Here is a 20,604-nt window from a genome sequence, read left to right as displayed (position 1 = left end):
ATTTAAAAAACCCCAACCAACACAAACCTTGAAATTCACACTGGAGGTGTGTGTTCACTTTTGGAATCTAATTCTTAAAGGGAGGCAGTAAAACACATGATTCTGGCTTTGGTTTGGGGGGGAAGAGAGTAGCCTTCCTCAGGAGAGGTCTGACTCACATGTCAGTGTACAAGAAACGTTGTACTGTTTTGACGTTTTGAAATAGAGCATTTTTTAAAGGTATTTATACCTATTCTTGGTGGGTTTTGTCTTTGAAGTTTTGTTTGTTCATTGCATTGTCTTTCCTCTTGAGAAAATAGTTTTGGTCATAAAAGTGTTTTTGTTTTTGGTTTTTTTTTTTGTTGGTTGGTTGGTTTCTAGGGAGGCATTTTAACTTTCATCTGACTGCTTGAGGCTTAATTGTAGCCAGATTTTCTAGAAGCTATTTACAGCAGCAGAGTATCAAAATAACACGGTTTAACTTGGAGCATTCTTAATGTTTCCATTACCTGTCTTTTGACCTTAGCTATGTCGAAATGCTTTCTTAAAGTTTGTTATTCTGGAAAGTGTAGAAACCTGACTTGACTTCTTTCAAGGCATCTACACATTTTTTATCACGTAAAAATAACTGGCTATAAAATAATAAAATATAATTCTTTTGCATCTGTGAAGAAAATTAATCCGGGTATTAACTAACATACTGATATCACTGTACAGCATCTGCCTCCTTTCACATGAAAATAACTATCTATTACAAAAAAGAAAAAAGCTTGCATAACTTGAATTGATACCTGTAAAAATGTACCTTAAAACCTATAGCTGATAAGGGAATAGGAGTCTGCTGGTATTATTAGCTTGCATTATTATTTTTAGGCCTCATTATTTAAAGATTGTCCAAATGCTAGTGGGGTTCTGGAAAACCCATCCATCCCATGCACTTCAAGTTACTGAGCATATATACTTCAGAAATTATTTCCCAGGTTTTCCAAAGAAATGGGAAAAGAGCTTTTTTAGGTACCTCAGCTTGGCTTGATGCCTTTGTAAACCTTAATAATCTGTATTTAGAGGAGGGGATGAAAAGAGCAGAATTAAATTGATCATTTATGTGTTAAGACTCTTGCAAATTTGGCTAAGGTCAAAAGCAAACTACAAAAGCACAGCCTTGAGTGAAAAAATTAATTTATTTTAAAAATTAATTTCTTCATACTTGCAGGCTGAACTAGCTTGTATATTTGCACCTATAGCACATAGACTAGTAGACTTTTGTAGAATATGCCTTAAATCCATTTGCTGGATATTATCCATAGCATCACTAAATCAACTTAAGAACATTATGCTACTTCAGTAGAGTTATAAAAACAGACTTTTAAAATGTGATGGCATGGGCAGCTTTTGTTTTATGTCGGATACACAGCTCTAGCAAGTGTACTTTGGGTCAAGTAGGTAAGATGATTCTGATAACCAATTGCTCCAGCCTCCCTCTGTGCTGTCCCTCTGCTCAGTGCTGTAATCACCTCTTTTGGTTTTTGTGGATGATAGCTGCTTCTAGAGAATATTTCTGCCCCTATTGCATCCTTTTTTTCCCTCATCTTCTGCTTCGGAAGGAAGAAGGGAAGGACCTTCTGCAGCAAAGAATTTCCTCCTCGCAGTTAAAGGATGCTGCAATAGAAAGGAACATCTTAACTGAACTCCTGAAGCAATACTGAACTGCATGGCTGGAGCCCTTTCTAGGTACCACTTGAGATTTTCTGGTTGGTAGGGTTCACATAGCTTGCCAAAGACATATTAGCAGGTGCCTTGCTTCTAATTTTGCTGAGAAATTCCCCTGAGCTGAAACCCTTACTTCTCTTGCCTGCCCTACCTTCTGAGGTGTATTCCTCTCATGGTTATGATCGTGACTGGTAGTGGTAGTAATGGTAATAGTAGTGGTAATAGCTGACATTGCCAAAAAGCTGAGAAGATAGTGGAGGTATAGTCCTGAGCAAAGTGTTTTTACTGGTGCTGCTGCTGACTTCTTAGATATTTGAGGTTGGAAAGTCTCCTTTTGGTCTAAGTCTTAAGGTGGTGTGTACTCCCGTGGTGTTCAGCTGCAGGGTTTCTTTTAGTTCTGACTTCTCTTGTCCCTTTTGGGCTTGTAAATAAGCAATCACAAGCTGTAACGCATTCATGAAACTAACCATATACTCAATACAGTATCACTTCTATTAATCATCTCAAGGCTTTACTGAATTCTGAGGTAAGCAGGAATCTTTGAAGGGAAGCAGGTTTTGTCTTTCTAAAAAAAAAAAAATTCCTCCAAGTAGGTAAGGTGATCCTCAGACAACTTCAGAATGCAGCCAGTTTAAAAAAAGAAACAAAAAAGCCCCACACATGTGAGCAATCCCATCCTCTAGTCTTAAGTACTCTTTACGCTTCTTGTTATCTGACTGTAAAGAAAGGGATGATAATAAGAGCTTGACATAGGTTGGTGCTGCAGGAAAATAAATGGAGAAAGCAGGCTGAGAAGTGCAGAGCTCAGCTAGCTGCTGAAACTGGAGATAAAAAGCTGCTTTCCTGGGCTCGGTTGGGCTGGGTAGAGTTAATTTTCTTCATAGTAGCTTGTATGGTGCTATGCTTTGGATTTGTGACCAAAACAGTGTTGATAACAGAAGGATATTTTAGTTATTGCTGATGCTTACACAGAGCCAAGGCCTTTTCTGCTTCTCACCCCACCCCACCAGTGAGGAGGCTGGGGGAGCACAAGGAGTTGGGGGGGGACACAGCTGGACAGCTGACCCCAGCTGACCAAAGGCACATCCCCCAGCCATATGGCGTCATGCTCAGTGTATAATGCTGGAGGAAGAAGGAGGAAAGGAGGGACATTCAGAGTGACGGCGTTTGTCTTCCCAAGCAACTGTTATGTGTGATGGAGCCCCGATTTCCTGGAGGTGGCTGAACACCTGCCTGCTGATGAGGAGTAGTGAATGAATTCTTTATTTTTCTTTGCTTGCATGTGCAGCTTTAGCTTTACCTATTAAACTGTCTTCATCTCAACCCACAAGTTTTCTCACCCTTACCCTTCTGATTCTCTCCCCCATCCCTCTGGAGGGGAGTGAGCCAGCGGCTGTGTGGGGCTGAACCACAACAGCCCTTTTCCTTCCCAAGTGCCTAGATGTAGAACTGCAAGCTGTGGTTTCAAGTAACAGTGTGATTTTACTCCTTCTAAAAATGGTAGGTGATAATAAGGAAAAAATACATAACACTGCAATGCTTTGTATGTAAACACTTGAAATGGATTTATTTTTTAAAAAATCATTTTTACAGTTGGATCATACAGTATTCTTCTGTATGCCTTAAATTAAAAGCCTCCAGCTTTTAAAAATGCTGCCCAGTACAAAAGTGCTAATGTAAAACTGTAGTGTTTATATATATAAACCAGCACTACACATCACTAAATATCACTCTAAGTGGTCTCTTCACCAGTTTCAATGTGTGGAGAAGAGATGGAAGATCAGACTTCATAGTATTCAGGGGCTTCCTTCTTCCCCTTACAGTTCAGTCTTCAGGAGCTTCAGCGCTTTCTGCATATTTGAATACACTAGAAATGAAATATTCATATATGTTATTTTTGTTGCAACTTCCTCTTCCAGCAACTACAAACACTGTAGAGAAAATGTCATTATTATTATTAAAGCTTTTGCTCACATGCCTATTGCTATACAGATTCTGTGCTCTTCCAAGCATTCTGTGAACGTCATCTGTTTAATTTTGACTGGTGAGAACATCCATCTCTTAATGCAAACACATAGGCGTTCGCAGGGCAGAGGGGGGAGCTGTGGCAAACAACTCTTCCCTGCTCCCAGAAGGTTTCCTGACCTGGCACAGCAGGGCTTATGCGCAAGAGTTCCCACCGTTGCTTATGCTGAATACTGCTGAATTATGCAAGTTCCTACTGATGTATGCTTTCTTTTAAAACAGACGGATGTTTAAGGCTCCAGGGCTCTGCCATCATTCTCTTCACCTCACTGAGTTTAAGTCCAGCATCCTGTTTAATTTTAAACCTAGTTAACTGTCTTTCAGCAAGTACTGATTGCAGGAGTCCATAATGCCTGGTGTTATTCCTTGTCATGTGAAAAATGTGACTGCTTTCAGAGTATATCAGAATATTTCAGGATACACTACTTACGCAATGAAATGTCAGAGGGCTCATATGCATAGAGACGGTTTGAGTATCTTCCAGTAATATCTGCTCTCACAGTCAGGGAAGGATCTGGAAAAAAAAGGATGAGACAAGTTGTAGAGGACAGGACTAACCTTTCTGCACTTCTTTAGCTTCCTGAATGTTTCTGCAAGACGCATCTGCTTCCACTAACAACCAGGAGATCATTCTTCTACAGTCACTGACATTTCAATTTTAAGTGTTGTATTTGCAGGTTTATTAAAAAGGGGATAGGTTTAATTCTGATCAATGTTGATCAGCCTTGCACCCTGTGCCACTGCATAGTACCTGAATTAACTCTACAAGCTGAGGCTGCTTTCAGGCTACAAATGTTATTAAAAAAGAAATAATAAAGGCAGAGATAATACGGCAGTTGCTTTATGGTCATGGTGACCTCGATTTATAAAGGTATGTGTTAATCATGCATGTGGGCAGTATGCGAGGCTACATATCTGTTCTGGGAGAGGGAATACCTGCAGGCATGCGTGGCCACTAATACGTCTCCAAAACGCAAATGCTTCACAGGGGTTTGTGCGGGTTAGGGGAGCACGGAACCGAGTACTGAGCTTTGAAAATCAGCCCTGAAGCATCCGGGGTCACTGCTGTTCCTGCGATCTCTGAGATTGCGTTACGAACTGAAACCTGATGGGTTTACAGTATTTCTAGAGATAGGAGGATGAGCAAGGCTGAGCTGGTGCCTACCCATTCCAGTAACTGGCATCATGTCATTTTGATGACACGATGGACAGAATTACATCATTCGTGGAATCCACGAGGGAGGAATGCTGGACCTGTGAAGCTAATGACCCGGGTGGGGTTGCTTTGAATTGTGTCCAACAAAACCAGCTAGAAATTTTATATTTCGCATGGAATAAATTCCTGTTAATAAGCCCAAGGATTTGAGATTCATGACGCAGCAGGGGCTTTGATCCGAGATCAGCTTTGATGCTTGAGGTACTCACCTATGAACAAAATCCGAGGGACGTACTGGCCATCAGGTGAAAGATTCTTGTCTGTGGTTTCATACTTAAAGAGAACAGAGAAGGTTCCCAGTCAAGGAGGGCATGTTACATAAATATGGGGTTTTTTTCCTTCATTGTATTTCGTGTTATAAAACAGAGCTTAAAAAATACATTGTGCAGTTTAAGAAATTCACTGTCTAGGATGCAATCTTTTAACAGCTGGAGTTGCAAATTTATAACAACAGTTAACGTTATTATTAAACTTTAAATTCCCTCATATTTTGAGGTTATGATAGGTACAGATGAAAGACACTTATAACTAAATCTATTATGCTTCAGCACTGGCCATTTTCCTAGCCAACCATAGCTATTAAACTGACTAATTATAGCCATAATTAAAAATAGAACTTCATTGCTTTCACTTAATGAAGTGTAAGTGGGAAACTTACCACAAGGTTCAGGAGAACGAATTTTTCAGCCAATTTCTGTATATCTTTATGTTCAGCAAAGACCTTCTTGAGTGCTAGAGTGGAAATAAATGGGAATGAAAGTAAAATCAAATTGAGAATTCCCAGTTTACAATTGCAGCAAATGAGGATTTTAAGTTCATTCCTCTGGAAGATGATCAAATCATTTATATGCTGTGGCAAAGAGTAAGTATAACAGTAAAAAAATGTCCGTCCTTCCTTCAGATAGTACAGGTCTCAAATTTGTCTGCCCGAGCTTGAATTTGAGCATTTGACCCTTTAAACCTCCCAGTCTGCTATTGCAATTTCTAGCTCCAGTTCTTAAGGCACAGAAAATTCCATATTGAGGTGCAGGACTTCAGCCCAAAATGTCTGAAAGGATTTTAATGCTTCTACAAAATTATTCTGGAGTTACTGGAGCTATGGATGGACACAAAGGTCTTGCTTTGTGGATCAGCTTGCGGGAGGAAGAGCCCTTGGGTAAATTCAGAAATACTGGGAAAAGAGCAGTCCCAGTTACCAGAAATCCCACAAAAGCTCAGTTTCGGCCTGGCTTGGTTCCGTCCCTGGCCAGACTCAGCCCCAATCATCAGCGATACTGAAAGCTGAGTACGTCCTTTCCAGTGACTTACTGTTTTTCACTACTCCTGGTCTTGCTGTTGGTTTTGGCTGATTGTGACGCAAACCAAAACCAGATTTGCCGCAGGTCAAAACCTGCTGACCTCTGCTCATTTCCGTATCCATTTTGTCTCATGTAATACTGAATTACCATTTTTATTTTATTGCTGCACATTGGAAAATGCCTACATGGGACAGCGACTTAGAAGAACACTCTGCATGCTTGTGCAACTCACTATTTCACTAAGCCACAGGCGGCAAGCAGAATGGTGCTGATTTTTTTTTAAGCAGCATTTGTCCAGAAACCCCAAACCAGGTGATTTCTTTGGGTTTGGGGTTTTTTTTGTTTGTTTGTTCGGTTGGGTTTTTTTCAGTGCAAAAGGATTACCTTGGCTGTGCGGGCAGTCGTCCAAGTGGTGGATAATCATCAGGGGCTTGTTGCTGGAAAAACAGGAGTCCTCGTTAGGGGATGGGGAGGGGCTAGGGGGGCGGGGCAAGGGGTGGGGCGGGGGGCGGGGCGGTACCCGTGCTTGGCGCGGAAGAGAGCTTCCTCGTAGGTCTGCGTCCAGATGAGCTGGTCTCCCCAGCCTGCAGGGGGAAGACAGACGGCGCGTTATAAGCGGGGCCCGGGCCCACGGGTTCGCATCCCGCCCCCTGCTCGCGTCTGCCGGGAAGAGCTCTGAACAGGCGCACTGCCAGAGGGCTTTAAATCAGGAATAAAGGGGGAGGGGGTGCTAGGAAATACTGTAAAATGTATTTCCAGAATGAGTCGCAAGAAAATTAATTTATTAGAGCAGCATAGGAGTCAAAACTTCAGCAGATTGCACTTTTTTTAATTTGGGCTTGGGTTTTGGGGTTTTTTTTTTACCTCTGGAGAGTGTCTGAGGCAGTTTTGGTTTAGCAGTAGTCTCCTTTGTCTCCTTCTTGCCTGTATCCTTCCCCAGAGCACAGGAGATGGCAACGAGCAGCAGGAACATGGACATGTAATGCTTCTCCATGGCTGCTCCTGGAACAGAGGAGAGAAACTTCACGTTGCCGTGCCTCCCAGGCTGGTGCTTGCTTTGAGGCATAGAGCAGAGCAGGTCAAGTCACAGGTATGCAGCAGGGTGAGTCAGGGCTGAAAGGAACTGCTGCAGGCAGGGGCCTGGGCTTGGGGACTGTCAAGGAAGCGTGAGGTTTGCTTAGCAAATTGCCATGAAGGACCTGGCTGCTTTCTACTGCTCGGTTCATGCCGTTGGGCTGCAGTCCTTTTAAGATGTGTATGTATGTGTTAGTTTCCCTCTCTTTTCCTGTATATTGAATTTGCTCAGTAAAACCACTGAGTTTTGGCAATTCCAAAAGTACTTGCCAGTCCTAATAAGTTCACAGTTCTACCTTGATCGCCCAGTCTTACAGTAAACTAGCAGCAGATGCTGAAAAATTAACTTGTCTGGGCTCTTCCTCCATTTTGCAGCAGGAGCAACTCAAATGAGAAGTCAGAATGTTAAGCTAGGCTTTACAGTGAGCCATTAGCATCAGCACAGCTTTATGCTGTCGTTGAAACTTCCGATCCTGTCTTTCCCCTTAAAAGTATCATCTAATCCTTAAAATCAGTGGAATCTATAGTGAAAGGAGTGGGGAGGAGTTGCTGTGTAGAATAGTAAGAACTGAAATGCAGTTTGCAGGTTTAAGCGACACAAAGCAGAGGGCTTTTCCTGAGCCGGACTCTGGGGCATGGAGATGGAGCTGAGGCACTTCTGATGGGAAGCTCCTCAGTGTTTCAGCTGGGATGCTTCTTTGAAGGGGTGAAACACTTTAGCAACATGACCCTATGTTTTCTCATTAACTTTCCTCCTAGAAACTAAAACAGCAATGTAATGGGTACAGTAAGAAAATCTATGATATTCCAAAAGCAATACAGAAAATTCAGAAGATTCATGCAAAAATTACAACAGACTGACAGTTTTTAAAATTCAGACAATGAAAATTAAACTCCAGAAGCATTTTTCTGGGTAAGAACTGCAGGAGGAGACATCAGCTGAATTTGCATCAGTGGTACAGTGCTCTTTGCTACTGGGATGTCCAATAGACCTTGAACATCCAAAAAGTCAGTGTTTCAAGGGCATGAAATAAAACTTTTGCAGCAGACTGCCTTCCTGCCCTACGAAAAGTCTCCTTGCCAAAGAAGAAAATTGCATAAAGTTAAATTAAACCCAGTGGATTTTCAGGATTGCTTCAAGAGTTGTTTTGGCTAGAGCTATACAGCAGAAGTAATGCTTCTTTAAAAGAAAAAAAACCAAAACAAAAGGTATGGGACAACCAGGAAGTTAAAGACCAGGCAAATTTTAAGCTGTTGCTGATGCAGAATGCAGAAAGCAAAGACAAAGGAATGTTAAACCTGCTCTTTCAAAACTTCACCTCTGGAAGGCTATGTGCACTTTTGCTAAGTTTTCCACCCCCCAAATAACCCTGCTCTCCTGGTTCTTTTAACCTGCAAAACCAACATTTCTCTACACATTTTTTTCTTCATAGCAAGCTGTGCTGAACTGTGCCCGCTTTGCTGCAGCCTTTTCTTTCCATTGATCAGCTGCCCCAGCCCCAGGTAACCCGGGGTTCACAGCTCCCCCAGGTACTTTCTAAAGCAGCAAGTGTGCCATGCCTTACCTTGTTTACTCTCTCAGATGCCTGCCAGGGTGCAAAGGTGTTCCCAGTTACAGTGTGAACACTGCTGTTCCTACTGCCTATTTATGCACCTTCACACACCCAACTCCACCCACAAGCTTTGAATTTGAATACTACTTCGAAAGAGCTAATCTTTCCAGTTTTTTTCCCCACCAAAACATTCAGGGTTAAATTTGTAATTAAATAACATTACAGTTTCCTGTCAGGTGCTGTATTTAAAGTTCAGAGATGTTTCTGTAGACTTTTGGGACATTTTTTGAAAGGTGATTTTAAAAGGTTGGCAAAGATCCAAGTCCAGGTAAGCTTAAGTCAAGACTCCTGATTTGCCTGAAGAGTGATTTGTCTTTTTTTGATTGGCTGGAAAATCAATACGGGTTGCTGTTCTTTTAGTCCTCTGAAAAAGTTAAATTGATGACTCAGAACTTTAGACATTAATCAGATAATTAGCTATGCACATTATACAGATATGTGTGTATGCATGCACGTATGATACCACATAGGAAAACTGTAATAAAACCTAAAAGAAAGTTTGTAAAGGTAGCCACAAAAATGTATTTGGAAGCTATAACAATAAACCGTGTTCATAAGCAGAGGTCTGAATAAACATTTAATTCAAATTCCATGTTTAATTAGTTGTGTAGGCAATTATTTTTAACTCCGACATGAAAATCAACCATTTTAGGTTTCAGATACATGTATAATACAGTACACTGCTTAGGAAAACAAAACCTTTTCAGGTGGCTGGAAGGCCATCCCTAGTGTTGCACTGACTGCAGATGGTCCTTCCTCAGAGGTCAATGTGATTCCATCCTCAGCAATGTATGTTGAAACTACAGTACGTTCTCCTTGGTGCATGCCTCATATATTTCAGTGAGATTAAAATCACATGTTCACGGGCAGTGAACACTTAACTACTCAGTCAGGTAGATGAAATCCATCAGATATCTATTTTCCTGTTTGAAATTCACAGTGCTTTCTGATGGCTGCTAACAGCACCCATTTTTTTCTGAACATGCTTAAGAGAACCTAATGCTTTGGATCACAGTTTGGGTTTTGTTTTGTTTTAATCTTTTGTAAATAGTAATTAGAAAAATGAGGTGCAGAAGCAAGACGGAGAACTCAAGGGAAAAAAAAATTGCTGTTCCTTACAAATGTACAGTAGTACCGTGCTTTGCTTAGATATTTGACTTATTAGAAGGGTGAAACCAAACCTCCCAGGGAGGCCAGTCATTTTAACTCCCCTTTCTGTATGTTTCATGTCATCTATAGCCTGATTAAGAAATGAAATGAGAGAAAGAGATTGCGTATCAATCTCTGTTCCTCCTCCAGCACTTCTCCTCAAAGATTCAGAGATGTATTTTGTTAGCTTCAAATCACATCCACTCGGATTTTCTTCTAAAACATACACCAAAATAAGTTTCCAAGATCCGTATTTGGACATGTAAGCACTCACTTTGGACAATCAAGTTACATCCTTAATCCACTTCAATGCAGATGTACAAGTCAAAAATTAGGTACCTGTTTCTGAAATCTTGGTCTCAGCTCAAGCAATTCATAATTGTAATTTAATACGCTCTTGCTGATTATTTTCTCAGGTCACACCTAATAGCATTTGGTAGTTTTAAAGCCTGTAACAGAAGTTCTAGCTGCTCTCTGGTTATGTGAAGAGATGATGAGCAGATAGGCTTCCACTCCCACATATGTTTTTTAAATTGGGTTTTGTCTAAAAATGCATTTTCAAAACTAAGCCCCCACTCACTCCGTGGCTCCTGCCTTAGGTGTATTCCCATTTAATATGTGCCTTTGCTTTCTCCTGTTTTCAGGACATGCACTTACCTTAACCTATTTCCACATAGCTTTGTGCTGCTCTGTAAGAAACTCAGTAATTGCAATACAGCTACTCACAGGGACTTCCCTATCAGCTCAAAGTCAGTGATCTCAATGGAGCTAGCTGAACATGTCTCTAAACCATCCTTGTGCCTTGTTAACGAAGAGGTGAGCTCAGCCTTTCCCACAGCTCCCTGCTTAGGTCCTGAGACTGTACCCAGCCACTGAGTTAGCTTCTGGCCACTTATCAGGGACTACTTTCTCTGCCTCAGTGACTAAATCCTGCAGGAATTGCCCCAGGAGAGCTTGGAACAAAATAGGACTATCCCAGAAGATTTTTCTTTTGCTCTGGTAGACCCATTTACCATTAATACTTAACATCTTTACAAAACTCATAATTGGACTTTTCCTTTGTTTTTCATTTTTCCTGTTTGACGGTACCCTTGTTCATTATGTTACACAGAAATCAGCACAGTTTTGGTGACTGATGTTATGGCCATTTTAAAGATGTTTTCTGAAGAGCTTCATTTTTGCTTGTGTTTTGTAATATATAAGTTTTAGAATTCCAAGAACCACGGGAAATTCAGCCACTCCTCCTAATTTCATAACAAATACATGCTTCCAGGTCTTGTGATCTGCCGCTCAGAATAAATAGCAAAACATTACGTTGGAAGAATAAAAGTAATGGATGAAATATATAGTCAGTACCACACTAGAAATGCTCTGAGTCAAAGCCAGAGACAGCCGTATCTGGGAGTCAGTGAGCTTCTAGGGCTGTTAAAGTAGTAGTATATTGTAAGACAAACTGCTTGAAAGTAGAATAAATTCATTTGAGAACTGGTCAAGCTTCTTTTGTCAATGCTTTAACCACATGAGCTGAATAGTCATTTTTTATCACCTGAAAGCTGCTTGTATGAAATTTGCCTGATAAATTTTCTGGAAAGCCTTTCACCCCAAAGTTTAGGAGCTGAGACACCTCTGATATGTATGGCAGATGCAGTTCCCATTCTACTCCCCCCCCCCCCCCAAAAAAAAAAAAAAAATTCAAATCCTTATCTTGAGGATTATAGGTAAGTGCTCTTTGGATTGGGATATGGTCTGATGATCGATGTTCCCAGTCACTCATGTCAAGACTGTTTCTTTTTGTATAATAGTCATTTATGCTGGAGCAGGAACCAGACCCCAGATACCCCACTTGCCAGCATAGTTGTTGGTCTGTTAGGCAAGAAAGTGATTTTTCTCACATTGGCTCAGGAAACTTTTGCTAATACATGCAAATGGATTGCATTACTAAAGGAGAGACTAGGAAGGACTTCGTGTCTTATAGGTGGTCCAGACATTCTCCTGAGAGTTCAAAGACCATGATTCAACCATTCTCCTGTCTACTTTATAGTCAGTACAAAGCCACACTTCAATACAGAGCTGGAAAGTCAAAAGTTCAGCAGTTTTCTACTGCTGAACGCTTAAAGCTGGTAACTGGAGTTCAGGTAAATATCTGCTAAGAATCTGATGGTTTGTCTTGAAGGATGATAATTTCCCAAAATATGTCAGTCTAATGCTTCCCTTTTTTTTTTTTGTTGAATGAATTACTCAATAAACTTGCAGTACCTACAGTTTATTGGTAATATTTTTCAAGTTGGATAGCAGAAGAGATGGTTAAGGTTTAAAATATGGCATTCTGACCTTCGATCACTGCTTTCAAAACAAAAGACCCACCCATCAGGATTTTTATCTCTCCGAACACGTTCTTTTCCACTTGCATGTGCACGTTTATAATACGAATCACCACCACTTGATATAAATTGGCAAGTTGGAATGCAAGCATGGAGCATCCTTTACATAGCTTCAGATCAAGGTGGGGATTTTTCATGTAACCAGTTCTTGTATTATAGTCTGTTTTGAGCTGTGAAGTACTGGGATGTCTGGAAGGCATTGCTGAATGACATGTTTTAAAATCAGTAAGTAATTTGAACACCCATAGTAAATATACTTGCTCTTGTATGGTTTAATGCCCTTTTCCACAGCAGTAAGGAAACTATCATGATCTGTTACACCAAGGAGTCTCAAGGTTTTCAGCTTATGTAGGACTTAATTGCTCAGCTTGTATTTGGTAAGACAAAGCCTGATCCTGACAACATTTAGATTTAACTTTGAAATGTTTTATTCAGTCCCACAGGGAGGCAGTGAATGAGTGAAAAGGGACTCTGATGAGAGGGATTGGGTAGCTGGGGGTGTACCACAGCCTCCAGAGAAGACTGTTTATCTAGTCTTCTCAACTGGGCAAGTTTGTTACGATTGGCAAGGCTTCATGCCTGAAAGTCTTGTATTTAGGTTTAAGTAAATACATTCTAACTGAAATAACTATCTGTGTTTAAAACCAGAAAATTTGCTGTACAGCAGGGTTAAAGCCAATGACTCCTCCCCTGTCTGAGCAACTGATATTAAATTTTCAGTATTCCTTGAAACCTGTAAGCTAGCAGTTTCCTATTTTTATTATACTGTAATATATGAGGATGGTGGGAAGACCTTTGTGTTTTGGACAGCTTAGTTTTGTACTTAATATCACATGAAGAGTTTTTAATTAACCCCTTTCTGTTAATCTAATTTGTTTATAAAACCTGCCTCCCCTGTTTTTTGGATGATAAGCTCTATTACAGGCAAGTAGCTGAGCCACAATGTCCGTAATTCAGCGAGTCTCCCAGAGCTGCCACCTTATTGTGATCTGTCTGCGTGCCTCCTTGTATTCATTGTTCTTATTTTGAATTTATGTTTGGTTATCTGTGGCCCAGACCCTCTCAGTTTTCCTAATGCTTTACCTCAAAGATCAGAAGACTTTGGCTTCTAGTGAGTATCGGTGATGTGATGTCAGCTCTGACTCCCAGAATTGGTCCCTAAGTAGTAAGGGACAGGATTCTTTTAATTCTCTTTATTCTTACTAACTTACCTGAAGGTTTACAAAAATAAAGGATTCCATCCTGCTCATTTTTTGTTGTTTTTTTTCCCAATTTTTTATCATTGAGCAGTAAATACATCTGCTCAGTGAAATTCCAGCTGAACCTACTGACACAACTGCTTTCTTTGTCCCACTGCTGCTTGTGTGCTAATCTCGCATTATTAAACATTGCTTTTGCTTTCCAGCCAATATCCTAATCAGCATCACCTCTGCAATGAAGCTTATTTGTTGTGCAGAGTTTGTCTCTGTTACTGGTAGTGTTGGTCTTTTTCTCCAAGCTGTGCAAACTCAAGTGGTGTTGGCACCTTCTGGCTGGCATGATGTGCTCCACAGCACCCTCAATCTCCCAAGTTCTTGATATTGCCTTGGCTTGTGTATTTGTCACAGAATGTGCAGTTCCAGTCAATCACACAGACTGCACAGTTTTAAGGGACTCCAGCTTTGAGGTTCAGCTGCCTTTCTGCAGCCAAGTCTCGCAGTTGTCATGTCTTATTCTACCATGTCCCCACCATGTCCACATCACAGTACTGTTTTTTCTCCCTTGTCCTGGTTTCAGCTGGGATAGAGTTAATTATCTTCCTAGTAGCTGGTACAGTGCTATGTTTTGAGTTCAGTATGCGAAGAATGTTGATAACACTGATGTTTTCAGTTGTTGCTAAGTAATATTTAGTCTAAAGTGAAGGATTTTTCAGCTTCTCATGCCCAGCCAGCAAGAAGGCTGGAGTGTCACAAGAAGTTGGGAGGGGACACAGCCAGGACAGCTGACCCAAACTGGCCAACAGGGTATTCCATACCATGCGACGTCACATCTAGTATAGGAACTGGGGAGAGTGGGGGCGGGGGGATTGCCACTCAGGAACTAACTGGGCATCAGTTGGCAGGTGGTGAGCAATTGCATTGTGCATCACTTGTATATTCCAATCCTTTTATTATTACTATTGTCATTTTATTAGTGTTACCATTATCATTATTAGTTTCTTCTTTTCTGTTCTATTAAACTGTTCTTATCTCAATCCATGAGTTTTACTTTTTTTCCAATTCTCTCCCCCATCCTGCTTGGGGCGGGGGGGGGGGCAGTGAGTGAGCGGCTGCGTGGTGCTTAGTTGCTGACTTGGGCTAAACCATGACACTCCCTCTACTTCAGACTGAACTGGTTGAGGGTCTTTACTTAGACAATTCCAGTTGCCTTGTCAAGGTTAAATCTGGGATTTAGCAGTCTCATCTTCTGAGTTGGATTTCCCAGATCCTGAATATAACCTGTTTTTTTATCCAGGCCTCAGCTGCAAAATTGTAAAACTGACTCTCCAGATTTAGATCAGTGATAAACTCCTCTGTTTTCACCTTCTTATCTTCTTCTTTTTTTTTTTTTTTTTGGTGGGAGAGTTCTCCTGCCCCACCCTCCACTGGAGTGCAGTACTACTCTAAATTTCTGTCTAATTTCACAACTGACCTCCTCTACTAAAATTCAAGAAGTTGGCTGGGCTTGTCTAATCTGTCAAAGCAGAGGATAAAAGACTATCTAACAGCAGCCTGCAACTACTTGAACAGTGCTACAAAAATGAAGGTTCCAGATTATTCCATCAGTTTGAGGACCTTGAGCTGTGGCTTGGGGGGTTCACAGTGGACAACAGGAAAATCATCTTTATGAGGAGGATAGTGTAGCACTGGCACAAGTTACCCAGAGAGGTGGAGAGACAACTCTGCTGTCAGGTTTCTAAGAGTTCGTTCAACAAAGTTTGAATCTTAATGTCATTAGTCAGTGATCATGCAGGGGGATGGGATTTGAAAGAGTACCTTCATCCTGTGCCTGACCTTCAACTGTTTAACAGTTTATAACATGAACTTTGAAGTAATACAGCACCTTGTTCCAGCTAGTTCATGCTATGAGGTAGTTCCTAATGCATATCACTGAATGTGCTTCTGAAGGCTTCTCACGACAATTCTTGTCTGCAAATATTGACATAATATAGTTCCTTTTCTGACACAGTATCTTAATGATGTATTATAGACCACTAGTTTCTCTTCCCATTGAATAAAGCCATTCTATTGTAGAATGCCTCCAACTTCACTTTTTCCTTATTTTTTTTACTTTTAGGTTGCCTGTATTCTATGCTACACTGATATTCTGGCTCCTAAAACAATCTTTCATTTGCCAATATAACAGAAACATTAGGGATGTACACCTTTAAAAGGTCTTAACCAAGGTCACCTTTAAAAATCTCTGTAGAGCTACAAATGCCAAAATAGTCCCAGGACAGTTTTCTTCCTCTTTTTGCATTCCCTGGTTGTGTGAGTATAAAGGTTTGCTGAATTTTCAATGTTCCTCCTGACTAAACCCTGCTTACTGCAAAAATAGCCCATCTCACCGTGATGAGAGTCTTTCCCTCTATTTCTTTGAAGAATAACATTTTACTGCTAATAATCTCTTAGCACACCTTACCAGTACACTACCCTGAGTTTCTTGCTAAAGAGTGTGCTTGTGCAGAAAGCTGGCACAGGAGCAGGATCAATGATGGTGGCTTCTCAAAGATCATCTATCGTGAAGGAACTGAGCTGTTTTCTTGGTGGGGAAACATCATGATGCAGTGATCTTGGATGACAGAAGATACGTCTCCCATAACATCCCCACAGAAAAACTGATAACATATGGACTAAGTAAGAGGAGAGTGAAAGGGACTGAAAACTGGCTGAACTGCCAGGCTCAAAGCGTTGCGACTGGCGACACACAAGCTGGAGGCCAGTCACTAGTGGTATAGCCCAGGGATCAATACAAGGACCAATATTATTTAACAACATCTTCATTAATGGATGGAAAGAGTGCACCCTAAACAAGTCTGCAGGTGACACAAAGCTGGGAGGAGTGGTTGATAGCCCAGGTTTTTGTGATACCATGCAGGGGGACCTTGACAGATTGGAGAAATGAGCTGACAGGAACTTCATGAACTTCAACAGAGGGCAATGCAAAGTTCTGCACCTGCGGAGGCACCAGTACATGTTGGGGTTCAAGCAGCTGGAGAGCGGCTTTGCAGAAAATGCCCTAGGATTCGTGGTGGACAGCAAGTTGGACATGAGCCAGCAGCATGCCCTGGCAAAGGCGACCAATAGCCCCCTAAGGCTGCATTAGGCAAAGTATCGCCTGCAGGGCAGAGAAAGTGAGGCCACATCTGGAGTGCTGGGTTGAGTTCTGAGCCCCCCAGTACAGGAGAGACATGGGCATACTGGAGCAAGTCCAGCAAAGGGCTTTAAAGATGGTGAAGGGATGGAGCATCTGCCATTCAAGGAGAGACTGAGAACTGGAACCATTCAGTCTGAAGAAGAGATGGCTTGGGGGGATCTCATCAATTAGTATAAATAGATGATGAGAGGGGAGTAAAGAAGACAGAGCCAGACTCTTCCCTGTGACATCAAGTGACAGGATAAGAGGCAATGGGCCCAAACTGAAATTCAGGAAATTCTATGCAAATGTAAGATAAAACTATTTTTTTTTGTAATGAGAGGATGACTGAAGACTGGAACAGGCTGCCCAGGAAAGTTGTGGAATCTGCATCCTTGGACATATTCAAAACCCAACTGGATATGGCCCAGAGCAACCTGCTGTAAGTGACCCTGCTCTGAGCAGCAGTCTTGGACTAGACAATCTCCAGACATGCCTTCCAAATCCAACAATTCTGTTATTTTGTGATTCTACATATGTAGCCTATACAAAAGAAAGGTTAAATAATACAAAGGTGAACTTATAATTGAATGCAGACATATCCCACTCTCAGCTACAGCTGACCTGTTGCCACATAAAAGCTAAATTAATGGAAAGATGCTACAGTATTGGTCACAGATTAGGTTATTATTGCTGGAACAGTAATGAATGGTTATTAACTTTTACCCATGAGGTGCTCATGTCTCACCACCTTGTGGGTCATACACTGTACAAATATAGTTGTAGTATCCCTATTAGAAGAGTTAGCTGGCTATTTAAGCCAATTAGAGTGACTTAAGGCAACGTGTACTTTAAGGCTTGTTTAAATGTTATGGCCTGGAAATGGCAAGCACACTCCCGCAGGTGGTGACACTAAATAAGCAGTATCAGTCACAGGGAGCTGATAGGAGGATGGGTGTTCCTGCTCCCCTGCTGGCCCAGTTCCAGCCAGTGATGTGACGATAACGTGGCTTTATCTTGGCATTCAAACGCACAATGCTCTACTTTAAAACTACATTTTCTGTAGCTGGCATAAGCAACACTATCCCAAATCTTGTGAAATACTTAATTTATAGTGATCCAAGGGCTGAGATATGTTTCAGCTATGCTTAGCATAGAGACTCAGTAGCTGGGACAGAGCAGCCAGCTCTCGTTTCCCCTCCCTCCCTATAAGGTCATTCTGGCTGCTGAGAATGGCTGAAATAGAAGTGAGCTTAGGCAATGTGGTCTTTCTGCATCCAGCTGTTCCCTGCATCCAGCTGTATCACTTGGAGATTCCCTGGGAGGCAGGGAATTCCCACACAGTCAAGTCACAGGTGGTCTAATCTCTACATGCCAATGAAATTGGGTGGGAAAGATGGAGATGGGAGCGTGATGTGAAAGCAGAGCACTTAAAACTTTGTGAGGAGTCATATATATATGTAAAATTGCACATCCTAGAGTTGCAGAGTCAATGGTCTGTCAGGAGCCACTTATGCTTTTAACATGTCTGAAAAGAAAAGATGAAATGAGGTGTCATTTCTTGTTTTCTGTTGGAAGACCTGTTGCTATGCAGCTTTGATTAGCTAGCTTTTCAGAGTTGAATGCATTGAGTCATTACAAACACCAGCAGGCTGGGGCTTCAGTTCCTGTACTCCTATTTTATATTGTGCAGCTGCTGGAGCTGCAGAGCAAACAGACAGCTGACAGAGAGCTGCCTACAACCAGCAGCCTGCTGCTTTCTGCAGGTGTTGCTGGGCTGAAATAACCTGGGGCCAGTTCATAGCACCCACCTGCTTTCTGGCATGGGGGGGAGCAGAGGGACATAAATCAACAGCACGGTAGGAATGGGAGAAATGCCCATCTATGTTTGGTCTTTGCCTGGCTAGTGTGAGGCTCTGGTGCATTGGGTAGTAATGCTGAGGTCCAAGTTTCTAATTCATTATACAGTGCTGCTCCCTCCACTGACTGTAAGTTTTAAATATCAAGTATCTTGTTAACAAGCAAAAAAGCTAAGCAAACTGAAGGTAATGAATAACAGAGTCAGGTAAATTATGTCAGTTACCTGGAGAGAAGCAAATAGTCTATGCTATACTCTTCAGTAATGTGCAACTGTGTCTGTTCCACGTACTAACAGACCATAGGCATGGAAGCCCATAAGTACTACTATTATTTTCATTAAAAGTTTATATGATAGAGGTTACTTTCACTTGTCTCATATGGTGATTGAATAATAACCTGCAAACAGCTGGTAGGCTTCACCATCTGTTCTAGATCCCTATACTTTCTACTTTAAAATCCTGAAAGGAATAGGCAGAGATGTCATCTAAAAGCTAAAAATGATTTGCAGCTTTAGATAAGCTTCATGTGGGCTCCTGGATGTTGCAAATGTCATGCTTGCGTATGTGCGAAGCTGTTTATGGTTAGGAGTCAGGACTTTGAGCATGGTCTCCTATAAAATCTTTCTCTTCTCTTTTAGAAGAAAAAGACAGTCTATCAGACAGTGGATCCAACTAAGGATGTTTTCATCATTTTATGGGAGGTGTTCATTATACTCAGGTTTCTTCTTTCTATTGACCAATAAGATTGTCGCACCTGTATTTCCTTGCAAACTTCCTGGTTGGTGTGTGCAATATATCAGCATCTAGTTTGCTTGACTTTGTTTCTCATGTCGGTGTTATGCAGAACCAGTCCCACTTTCCGCTCTGACTGTCCTGGCTCAGCCCAAAAAATAACTAGCATTCTTATAACTGTTTAATTGAAGTAGACTCATCATAAAAGCCTAAGAATTGATGTAAGCACTGGCAAGCTGCATCTTGAACTATGAGACCATCCTTTTGGTGATTGACACTGCTATGTTAATGAAACTTAAGCATGAGTGCACCATAATAATAGGAATTTTCCAACTGTCTCTCTGAGGCAGTCAGATTGGTTTTGAAATAAAACCACCCTATTTCTTCTGTTAAATATAGGAAATGTAGGAATATAAAACTCCTAATGCAGGTAGCTCTACCTTTTAACTATTTCAGTGCACTTTGTAGGAATTTCTGGGACTGCCATATTGTTTGAATCTATCTGTATGAGCTTGGACTGCTAGAGCCTGTGCTGTGAACATGTGTTGTACTACATACGCTGCGAGGTGCTCCAGTGAAGTCAATGGGACCATTTGCTGCATGTGCATTTGGGTAGCAGAGCTAGGGGCTGAATTACTCACAGGCTTTTAAATTCCTTCTGATTTGGGAAATGAGGAAGAAAAAAGAGTTTAATTTAACAAGTATTTTCCAGATAACTGACATGTGCCTTGGAAGACTAAAGATACTTGAAGATGTTAATGTTAAAAGATTAAAGGAGTTAATTTAAGGGAAGAAGCATTAAATTCACCAAAGTGTGGGGAAAATGAATCTGATGCTTTATGTTTACAGATAATTTAAATTGAAGAGAAAAAATATTCCAGGGATATCATTTTTACTGCATGATCATAAGGCTTTCTGCCTGTCACTAATACTGCTCCTGTAAAGCAGAATGATTCCTTTTGCTCTGTAGCACCATCAGGTGAATCTATTAGCAAGGACCTTTCCAGGAAAGTCACATATGTTGCCATGGTTTTTTCCTGTTGCCTGTTTGGTGAGCAAACAAACCATTTGTGAGTTTGTTCAGGGATCCGGTTCATACTAATCAGAGAGGCTTAAGCTTTCAACTTCTCTATGCAACTCTCTTAAATCTATCTTAACACAATTTCTAACAATTGTTAGGTTAAAGCGAAGCTC

General features: G+C 41.2%; 1 protein-coding gene across 1 annotated transcript; it reads right to left on the bottom strand.

Moving 5' to 3' along the window:
* Window positions 1-3,253: 3,253 nt before the first annotated feature.
* Window positions 3,254-8,939, bottom strand: AGR2 (anterior gradient 2, protein disulphide isomerase family member). Its single transcript, XM_069773965.1, has 8 exons — window positions 8,868-8,939; window positions 7,093-7,230; window positions 6,749-6,812; window positions 6,613-6,665; window positions 5,589-5,662; window positions 5,140-5,203; window positions 4,145-4,228; window positions 3,254-3,556 (listed from the first exon to the last, which is right to left on the bottom strand). Exons 2-8 carry the CDS (start codon window positions 7,220-7,222, stop codon window positions 3,507-3,509), a joined length of 519 nt encoding a protein of 172 aa, XP_069630066.1. The 5' UTR covers window positions 7,223-7,230; window positions 8,868-8,939; the 3' UTR covers window positions 3,254-3,506.
* Between the last annotated feature and the right edge of the window lie 11,665 nt (window positions 8,940-20,604).

The sequence above is a fragment of the Haliaeetus albicilla genome, chromosome 2 (assembly GCF_947461875.1).
Source record: "Haliaeetus albicilla chromosome 2, bHalAlb1.1, whole genome shotgun sequence".
Lineage (NCBI taxonomy): Eukaryota > Metazoa > Chordata > Aves > Accipitriformes > Accipitridae > Haliaeetus > Haliaeetus albicilla.
This window is presented reverse-complemented; position numbering and strand designations above follow the sequence as displayed.